Below are 10,903 nucleotides of genomic sequence, written 5' to 3'. Positions count from 1 at the left end.
GCAGGTGGGGTTGGATCGTATTGAAAGCACTGCTGAAGTCAATGAACACAATCTTGACCAGGCTCTCAGCATGCTCAATGTGCTCATGAGTGCTGTTAATCAAGGATAGCAGCGCATCCTCAACACCTCTCTCTGCACGATAGGTAAATTGATTCAGGTCTAAAGGAGGTGAAACCTCATGGAGAAGTTGTTTTAAAATGATTTTTTCAAAACATTTCATAAGTGCAGAGGTAAGGGCAACAGGGTGCAGACCATTGAGTTCCTTAGGTCTATTGTTTTTAGGCACAGGCACTATTAGGGATTGTTTCCATAAACCGGGAACGACACCTGTGTCTAGTGACAGCGGGAACAACCTACAGATGTGGCCTTTAAAAACGCGCGTTTGCTCCCGCGGCATTCGGCAATTCGTCTCGCACAGTCTCGCAGAATTCTGCAAGTGCTTTCGGGGGGCACTACTTACAAATTCCCTCAATGTGTTTCGCTTCACAGAATATCCACCAGGTGGCGCATAAAAAACTTTACATTAGATTTTTCATTTTACTTCACATTATGTCATGATTGTGAGAAAACATCCACAATAAAATATAAATTATAAATAATAATAGACACAAATATTTACAGTACTGCATTATACAGACATTTGAAAATATTTGTAAATCCAAAAGGTTCATCAAAGTGTTCTTAAGACGAGAAGGGGTATTGGACAACGTTTACGAATTTTTATATATGCTTTGTCATTGCTGTGGTTTCCAGGAGATGAGTGCATGTAGAATATTTAACATTGCTTTTATTAAAACAGCAAAGTGACGTTCTTGCCAGCGCATAACTTTTTTTGTACAACTAGGCTATTAAGATGATTGTGCGTGCAATGCGCATTTAAGTGCAACAGAGAATTTAGTGTGAGCATGAATGAATGAGGTATTTATATAGCACTTTCATATGTACTACTGTACACCCAAAGCGCTTTACAATCATATCAGGGGATCTCTCCTCAACCACCACCAGTTCTTAAGCATAATACACGTGACTCTGCCTGTAAAAACCCAGCAGTATTTTTTTTTTTTTATATATACACAAAATCATCCTAACATAATGAAAGGCTTAAATAATGCGACTTAGCTACCCAGATTCTTAATTCCTGCAGATATTTATTGTGTGATTGTTCTTGTGAGATAATGTTGCAGCACAACGCGTTGCATTTATATTTTGGGCGCATCTGATTGCCATTACAATTACATTATTAATTAATATTTTAATTGAACTGTCTATTTTTCCACGTTAGTCGCAGAATGTCCGGGGTTGGCTTGAGGTCTTGCCGACAGTTTGTAAATCTTTTAAATATTCATATTCACAAAATCCATATAAAGGGTGATCAACAGTCATGACTTCTAAAATAAAATAAAAATGACCAGATAAGAGGTATCTGATTGACAGTTTGACAGATGTTGTTTTAAAAATTAATTACATAATTATGGGGAAGTGGTATTAAATATTTGGTAAAACATAATAGGCCTACAATTATTTTAATTACGCATTTTGTTCAGTTTTGTTTTTACAAAATGTTCCCTGTTTTTTATATAATTAATTTAACCTGAGATGTGCGTTACATCGCCTTTTGATAATTCTTTGTGTTGTCGAATTTTGACACAGTTTCATTGTTTGTTCATAATAAATTGATTCATAATTATGTCATTTTTTTCTAAAAGTAGCAATATTTTAAAGAGATAAAAAGACAGAGAAATGACAGAGAAATTACGTTAGTCTGGTCACAATTATGGCCAGATCAATTAATCTATTGCAGAAATACAAGACAAAGTGCATGAGAAAATTAGTAGTATGCAAAAGAGCACAGTTCAGATATTGTTAACTATTGAAGCGGGTTTTATACACGTTTCTGCTTTTTTTAAATTGACCATTTAAAATTGTATTCGCCAACACATCAACACGTTTTGTGATTGATTTACGGATTTATTACAGAAACTTGTCAGAAGCAAAGATATTGTACTAGCATAAGCGTCGATTTCGGTGGGGACGGTGCGGTGTACCCACCAGATTTCGTCATGAGTCATTTTGTACCCACCACTTTTAACTTAAAGTCCATAATAATTTGACTTTTGTTTCGATTTTTTGACCGTTTTCAGTGGTTATGAGGAGCAATATGAGAGAGAAATTTGGTAATCATTGTCTGACCCATTATAATATTCATTTTATTTTATTTTTCGTGTTCGCATTTATGAGGGAAAAAACAACGTGTCAGTTCTCTGTTACGGACGAGCGCTCTGAAAGCGCCACTAAAAGACTGCTTTAAAACTATCACAGAGACCTCAAACAGAACAGCTGCCTTTCTTTAAATTGAATTTCGTTTTGTATTAATTATATCTTAATTTTAATCAATGTTTCATGAACCAATTGCCTTGATTTAAGAAGTAAATATAGCAGACAATCTCGACATTGGAGGCGCCGGCGAGTGAACTGGAGTTCGTCTCATAAATGAACCGAAACTCAGCGTATAATGCACATTCACATTCACAGCGTATTTAGACACATTTAGACGCATTTATTACTTTTACTGGTTCTTTGTGGCAAGCTTTATGCGTGCGGTCGTGCGCTTGAGTGCGGCTATATAGTAGCCTAAATGCTCATTACACTGCAAAAAATGCTGTTCTTACTTAGTATTTTTGTGTTGTTTCCAGTCAAAAAATCTAAAAATTCTTAAATCAAGAAGCATTTACTAGAGAAGTAAAACTACATAAGAAATTCTATTTTGTTTTCAGATAAACAGAAAGTATCTTAAGTGATTTTTGCTTAAAACAAGCTAAATTATCTGCCAGTGCAGTAAGGAAAATAATCTTGTTTTAAGATTATGTTTTTATTAAGTTTTTTTGAATTAAGTTTTTTTTTCTTACTGCACTGGCAGATAATTTAGCTTGTTTTAAGCAAAAATTACTTAAGTTACTTACTGTTTATCTGAAAACAAAAAATAATTTCTTATGTAGTTTTACTTCTCTAGTAAATACTTCTTGATTTAAGAATTTTTAGATTTTTGGACTGGAAACAACACAAAAATACTAAGTAAGAACAGCATTTTTTGCAGTGTACTTAATACAAAGCATAAGCCTCTTCCTGCATGCAATCTAATCTACTAGCCTACAATGTCAGTTGGTTATATCAACATATGTCAAATTAAGTTACACGATATCAACTTATTTTTATAAGTTATAAACATTAATTTAAAATAACTTAAATCGTATGTATAGTAGATTAGCTTAAATAGCATTTAAACAAAGGAACTGCAAGGGATTAAAACCCCGCCCACACGCTGGTGAAAACTGGAAAAAACGGTTTTCTTTTGATTCCCTGAGAGGAGATCGATTAGCATTGGGGGTTGGCAAAGAATTAGCAGACCTGGGGGGTGGGGGGTTTGTAATTTTTTTACTCTGTGTCAATTGGTAGCAACTAAAACAAGCAGCTAAAACAAAGACTGCAATTAATTACATTTTGGAGCTAACTTCCTTCATGTCGTTTTATTTATACACTGTAAAAAAAAGTTTATTTTATTTTATTTGTAAGTAAAGTTAGCATTAAATATGTTTTACAAATAAATGGTTTACAAACTCTTGGAGGTTTGTTACCATCATTCAGAAGAGTGGTGCTTGTGTTTTACGTGATTAAATCAGGAAGATTACATTGGTTTCTTTTCAGTGTAGGACAGTTTGTCAACAAAATGCAAAAAAATAGTATATTTATAAACATCGCTAAAACAAAGAGTGAATAAGAATTAAAAAAGTAATGATGTTTTTTATGTTTTATGCACTTTTAGTTTTGTTGCAATTTCACCAAAAGCTTATAATTAGGAAATACACACAACACGCTAAACTTATATTCTCTATGTTAAAAATGTTGTAAAAAAATACGTATTCTTATATAATAAGAATAACAATATGATAGCCTAAATTTATATTGCGCTCAAACTGATTTAGATATGGAAAGAGGAATTCTTCTCAACTACCACCAATAAAGTTTTAAAATTCTTCTTTAGAAAATATTATATTTTGATGTTTCTGCGCAAGTTCAGCAGACAGTGTGGTTCGGGTTTGTTCCGATCAGAGCTCGTGAGTGGAGAGCGCATTTCTGAATATTCCGCAGGGTCGCTCGCTCAACCCAGATGTCCTGTTGCCTGGTTCGAAAATATGTGGAGTAAGGGCTGCTTCCAACTAAAAGTTTTAGTTGTTCATTTAAGTCATTCATGGACAAATCTCCCCTTTATATTCATTTAATTACTACTTTAGCCTACAGGATAATGAGCGTTTACGTAATATAGCCGCACTCAAGCGCACGACCGCACGCATAAAGCTTGCCACAAAGAACCGGTAAAAGTAATGATTATGAATGCGTCTAAATGTGTCTAAATACGCCGTGAATGTGAATGTGCATTATACGCTGAGTTTCGGTTCATTTATGAGACGAACTCCAGTTCACTGTAAATCAAGGCAATTGGTTCATGAAACATTGATTAAAATTAAGATATAATTAATACAAAACGAAATTCAATTTAAAGAAAGGCAGCTGTTCTGTTTGAGGTCTCTGTGATAGTTTTAAAGCAGTCTTTTAGTGGCGCTTTCAGGGCGCTCGTCCGTAACAGAGAACTGACACGTTGTTTTTTCCCTCATAAATGCGAACACGAAAAATAAAATAAAATGAATATTATAATGTTTTTTTGTTGGATCAGACAATGATTACCAAATTTCTCTCTCATATTGTTCCTCAACCACTGAAAACGGTTTAAAAAAAATCGAACCAAAAGTCAAATTATTATGGACAGAAGTTAAAAGTGGTGGGTACACAATGACCCATGACGAGATCTCCACCGAAATCGATAAAGGGAAACATGATAATATAAAAAGTACTGTACAGTAATGCAGAAACGCGCATTACAACCATGTTAAAGCTATTTAAAACGTTCCGATGCAAAAAGGAACTAAATGTAAAATTAGATAAACTAGTTAATGATAATGCTCAAATGCTCTCGGTCTCTTCAAAGGTCTTCGCGAATTATTGTGTTATAAGACTCAGTTATCATACATCACGTCTCTTCTACTGTAAGTACATAGAAAAAAAATGATGCGCGTTTGAGTCGGATTTTTATGAGTCGGATTTTTATGAAGAATATGTGACTGTTTATGTAACTGGCAAAAGAAAACCTTGCCAACCAAACGTTTGCCAAAAAGCGTGCATGTGTATGACATCAAAGTACTGCCAAAGCACCGAGAATCCCTGTCATGTTACTTCAATATCATACAGTATGCTCAGCATGAAGTCGAGCACACATACTATTGTCGTCAGTATGGCCACATGAAACACGACTGCCATCTACAGGTTTTAGTATTTCCTGCGTCCAACACCTAATCCCCCTTCTGCAGAATCCCGCAGAATTTCGGAAGTGCTCGTGGCATTCTTCTCTCTGAGACGCGCATTTTTAAAGGCCACATCTGTATGAAAGGGCTGTGCCTACTGATCAGCACACACCTTTAGTGTCCTGCAGCTGATACCATCAGGTCCACAAGTAATATTTAATTAGGAGATTAGTAATAAGTAATTAAGTAATAAGTAATCTCTGTGATCGTTGCCATCAGGACCCTGCTGATTTATTACATATGTTTTGGTTATGTCCATCCTTAACTTCTTTTTGGCTATCATATTAGTGACAAAGGACTTTTGGACTTTCTCCAAATGTCACTGGCTTGTCTGGAAATGCTGCAAAGGCTTTTGCCTTCTCAAGATTATTAGCTAGACAGCGCATTGTTCTGCTATGGAAACAAAATCTCCCTCCATCTTTTGATGACTGGCTGAGAGATGTTATGAGCTTCATATATTTCATATATTCACTATTCTCCTGTATATGTATCCTGGTATTATTGTAAAAGTTCAATAAACAGATTAAAAAAAAAATAATATTTTTGAAGAAATTTAAGGGAAATTAAGAATTTATTAGCAAGTAGCAACTATAATTCATTGTAAATTAATGCATTTGAAATACTTGCAAATAATAATTTATTTTGAAATATGCACACATTCACTGTTATTTGTATTTGACTGTTAATGTTTCGTCTAAATGTAAATTATATATTTTCAATTCAAAATAAAGTAATTTTGAAAAAACAAATATATATATATTTATTCTTAGATTCAAACGTAGCCAAGATCAGTGTGTGATAGTAACGTCTGATTGCCAAACTAATGTCATGTGGACTGTTGCTGTATGTCTTTGTAGATTGTCTGGCTGTATGGTGACAGAGGAAGGCTGTGGTTATGTGTCTTCAGCTCTGAGTTCAAACCCCTCACACCTGAGAGAGCTGGATCTGAGCTACAATCACCCAAGAGATTCAGGAATCAAGCTGCTCACTGATAAACTGGAGGACCCAACCTACAGACTGGATAAACTCAAGTATGTAGAGCATGAAGAGTTGATTAAACAACTCCAAAAACAGCATTTCAATCTTCACTTATTACTCACATTACTACATTTACATTCATTCTGATTGGCTGACGAACATTATAAGGTGTGCAATTTACAAAAAAAACATTTACAAAAAATATAACAAAAAAACATTTCCATGATTTTTTTACAAAAATAAATTATTCACTTTATTATTCACGTATAAAATATGATGGTAAAGTCATCAGGGCCAGGAGATTTGCCATTCTGAAGTGAATGAATTGCCTCTTGTACTTCTGTGATAGACACAGACCTGTCCAAATCATTTGTGGAGCCATCGTTAACGCAGGGGAATATTAGTTGATCAAAATGTTTGTGCCATTCCACAATTTTGAGTTACATTCTGAGGAATAATGATTAGAATAGTATTTTGAAATTAATTTCCTCCGGGTCGGAACTTTCACCGTTAGAAGATTTAATTTTAGGGACCAGTCTAGATGCACAGACAGTTCGAGATTGAAAAAGCAAGTGATTTGCCAGCTTTTTCACCAAAAAAAAAATGCTGCCTAACACTCAACAATTGCTTTTCAACTTTGTGAGTTAGAAGTAAGCTATACTTTGAATGAAATTGGAGAGGTTTTTTTTTAATAAATTGTGGGTGAAGGGGTCAGAGAATATTGGAGGTGCAGTTTAGAAAGTTGGTCAGATATTTCTGCCATCCTGACATTCTCAGATCTCCTCGACTGACACACATGCAGTTATTTGTCCATGGATATAAGCTTTGAATGCCTCCCACAGTGTGATGCTGCTAATAGAAATATTGTCATTTATTTCAAAATATATATTTAAATGAGATGTGAGGAAATATTTGAAGTTGTTATCAGAAAGTAAATGTGAACTAAATCTCCATTGTTTAAAATAAGTTGTGGGAAGTTCATGTTTACGACGGCACCGCGTTCAAGTCACTTTCCTCGGAGTAAGATGGCAGTGTACTTTCTCTAATTAATTACACAAAAATACAGCAAATACAGCAAGCTTCTTAAAACTCTATTTCTAGTTTTTTTATGTTTTTAATTATAATTTATGAAGCCACTGCAAACTTTATTGTTACATATACCCTTTATATTATAATGCCATCATATTCTGTGCAGGCAATTAGCTTACTTCGCTGTAAATAGAAAAGCCTGACAATATCACTGCTAAGTATTGTGGTATTCCGCCATGTTTCTCACTGACACAACCACAACTCGTAAATATCAGGGCTTAAAGAAAATCCAGAGCTTCCCACTCGTATTTACGATATTGTGGTGGCGTTCATGTGTGTTCAACTTTTAAATACGATCTTTATGAGATGACTTGAACGCACCATGACTATACTATGATAGTCGCAGGAATGACAGTGTATCATTCTATCATCCAAAAGCAAAGAAATCAATCCTGTCACTGTGTGTTTTGTAGTGTGGATCATGGAGGAGAGATCAGGATTACAGCAGGACCACGAAAATGTACGTCTACACACACACACACACACACACACACACACACACACACATTCTCTCTATATATAAACAGGATTACTGTGTGATTGTGTGTGTTGAAACATGCTCTCGCTCTCTCTCTCTCTCTCTCTCTCTCTCTCTCTCTCTCTCTCTCTCTCTCTCTCTCTCTCTCTCTCTCTCTCTCTCTCTCTCTCTCTCTCTCTCTCTCTCTCTCTCTCTCTCTCTCTCTCTCTCTCTCTCTCTCTCTCTCTCTCTCTCTCTCTCTCTCTCTCTCTCTCTCTCTCTCTCTCTCTCTCTCTCTCTCTCTCTCTCTCTCTCCTCTCTCTCTCTCTCTCTCTCTCTCACACACACACACACACACACACACACACACACACACACAGTCACATTCAATCACACACACACACCACACACACACCACACACACACACACACACACACACACTCTCTCTCTATATAAACAGTGAACAGGATTACTGTGTGATTGTGTGTGTTGAACACATGCTCTCTCTCTCTCGCGCGCTCACACACACACACACACACACACACACACACACACACACACACACACACACACACACACACACACACACAACCACACACACACACACATTGTACGTCTTGATTGTGTGTGTTGTAGTGGATGTCCGGTTCGTGAACGAATCGTTCTTTTGAACCGGTTCTTTTTAGTGAGCTGGTCGATCCAGTACACTAAATCGGACTGAATCGTTCGAAACAGTTCGCGTCTTGCGTCAGCACTGATCCACAAGTTACTAAAGTTACTCACTTTCGGACATGCCTGAGTCCTGACAGTCCCTTCGACTCAAAATAAACCAATATCCCGGAGTAGGCATATATGTTACTCCAGTAAATCCAACAGTGAACTGAGACATGTTGTGCTGAGAGAAGTGATGAGCACGAGCAGCTGATACTGACCATGCGCGCACTACCGAACGTACAGGTACAGCGGTTCTCGGACCACCAGTACAGAACCGAGAACAGTTTCTTTCGGACATGTTCGACATACTGAGAACCGATGAGCTGATGAGCTGAGCATGCGTGCAATTCTTTCAGAGGGACGAAATGCATGTTTCTTAAGTATTTTATTAAACATCAATAAGTGTAACACAATAAAACATGTTAGAAACATGTTTATCACATAGACTACTGCATTTTCACTGTATTATTTTAAAGATTGGAAACACAATGAATGGATTGTAAAACTAAACATTTATTATTATACTAAAACATTATTTTCTGGAACAGATCATTTAATTTCTAAGTAAGTTGATATACATTTTTGACGTAAACTCTTGCCTAGGTTTTAAAGGGTGCAAAGTAAATGTTTATAGTCTGTTAATCAAAACATAACGTATTAAACATACTGGAGACATGCATCGACTTTTTAGTTTTGTCGACTGAAGGCTATAGCCTAGTAGGTTTCAGTAGTTCTCAGCTCACACACAGGCCTGTGCTACGGTTCTCGAGTCAAGAACTGGTTGTTGCAGCAGTTCTCGGATCACCAGCACAGAACCGAGAACTGTTTCTTTCGGACACGTTCGATACAGAGAACCGATGAGCTGGAGAGACTGCGCATGCGTGATAACACCGTCTCTGAACCGAACTTTCTTTTGGCCAACTGATACTGTGTTTATACTGTCTATGTGCTGTGCTGATACATGAGCACGGGTGAACCAGGACTTGAATGAGGGGCCGAATTCGGCGAAATGTAAGTTTATTTAATTACAAATAAGATAAAAATGATGAAGACCAGTTTATTCACTTTAAGACATGTAAAACATCCGCGTTTGGGTATCGCCTTAGGCCTACTACAGGGTTCATTTTCAAAACGTAAATGTAAGAAACCTATCCAAGATGATTATGACGATGAGTACTATTATTTAACTGTAGTTATGATTACAAATGCCTTTATTTGAATGTATATTTATCCGCCGGGATGATAGAATTGACGTCATTACGTGATGACGTAAAAGAACTGGTGAACCGGTTTTTTGAACCGGTTCATTGAAACGAACTGTCCGAAAGAACCGGTTCGCGGAAAAGAACCGGACTTCCCATCACTACTGTGTTGAACACATGCTCTCTCTCACACACACACACACTCTCTCTCTATATATAAACAGTGAATTACACAATTACTGTGTGATTGTGTGTGTTGAACACATGCTCTCTCTCTCTCTCACACACACACACACACACACACACACACACACACACACACACACACATTGTACATTTTGATTGTGTGTGTTGAACACACACACACACACTCTCTCTCTCTCTATATATAAACAGTGAACAGGATTACTGTGTGATTGTGTGTTGAACACATGCTCTCTCTCTCTCTCTCTCTCTCTCTCTCACTCACACACACACACACACACACACACACATACTTGTTTTTCTACCATTAGGGGGACCACCGTTTTTTGCCCACTTGTGGGGTCCACCACTTCCAGTGGTTCTACAGACTTGTAAAAAATCAAGCAAGATAACAAAAAATTCCTAATAAGAAATATCACTTCAATATACCAAAATTCAAACAAAATTGTTTGCACATGCGTTTTTGTGTCACTTGTGGGGCCCGGATCTAACTTTTAGGAGTTGTGGGGTCCACTTTCACAGATACACACACATTTCTAATCTTTATATCTTAGAAGGGACCAATACACACACATTTCTAATCTTTATATCTTAGAAGGGACCAAAGTCACTATCTGTAAAACATCAACTACTTCTATTATTTGCCCTTGATTACCATATAAACTTTCTTATATTATAATGTATATTCCTCTAAATTAATCTGCACACATCTATATTGGCAAGGCAAGTTTATTTATATAGCATAGAAGTGCTTTACATAGAAATTAAAATAATAATAGAATAAAGAAATAAGAATAATTAAAACAGTTTAGAAAAATTAAATACAGTACAGTACAAACAGTCG

At 36.2% G+C, this 10,903-nt stretch overlaps 2 protein-coding genes across 7 annotated transcripts in view; both read left to right on the top strand.

The window, feature by feature from the left end:
- The window catches only part of LOC309496988 (stonustoxin subunit alpha-like), a 253,685-nt gene that overhangs the window by 96,698 nt on the left and 146,084 nt on the right, over window positions 1-10,903 (top strand). For 2 of the 6 annotated variants that reach the window (XR_014205307.1, XM_082167204.1), the window contains exon 6: window positions 2-89. Coding sequence is in view for 3 of the 6 variants with exons in the window: in XM_082167204.1 (XP_082023330.1) it covers window positions 2-89 (88 nt within the window). In the remaining 3 variants the exon portion in view is untranslated. Of the gene's footprint in view, window position 1; window positions 902-6,271; window positions 6,398-10,903 lie in introns of those variants that run through there. The other 4 variants (XR_014205308.1, XR_014205309.1, XM_082167206.1 and 1 more) reach the window with 4 other exon arrangements.
- On the top strand, window positions 6,094-8,988 carry LOC309496443 (ribonuclease inhibitor-like; the record flags this gene model as incomplete). Its single annotated transcript, XM_082166434.1, has 3 exons — window positions 6,094-6,445; window positions 7,895-7,941; window positions 8,897-8,988. The coding sequence occupies exons 1-3, from the start codon at window positions 6,243-6,245 to the stop codon at window positions 8,986-8,988; spliced, it is 342 nt and encodes a 113-aa protein (XP_082022560.1). The 5' UTR covers window positions 6,094-6,242.

Source organism: Leuciscus leuciscus (assembly GCF_965113295.1).
Source record: "Leuciscus leuciscus genome assembly, chromosome: 4".
NCBI lineage: Eukaryota > Metazoa > Chordata > Actinopteri > Cypriniformes > Leuciscidae > Leuciscus > Leuciscus leuciscus.
This window is presented reverse-complemented; position numbering and strand designations above follow the sequence as displayed.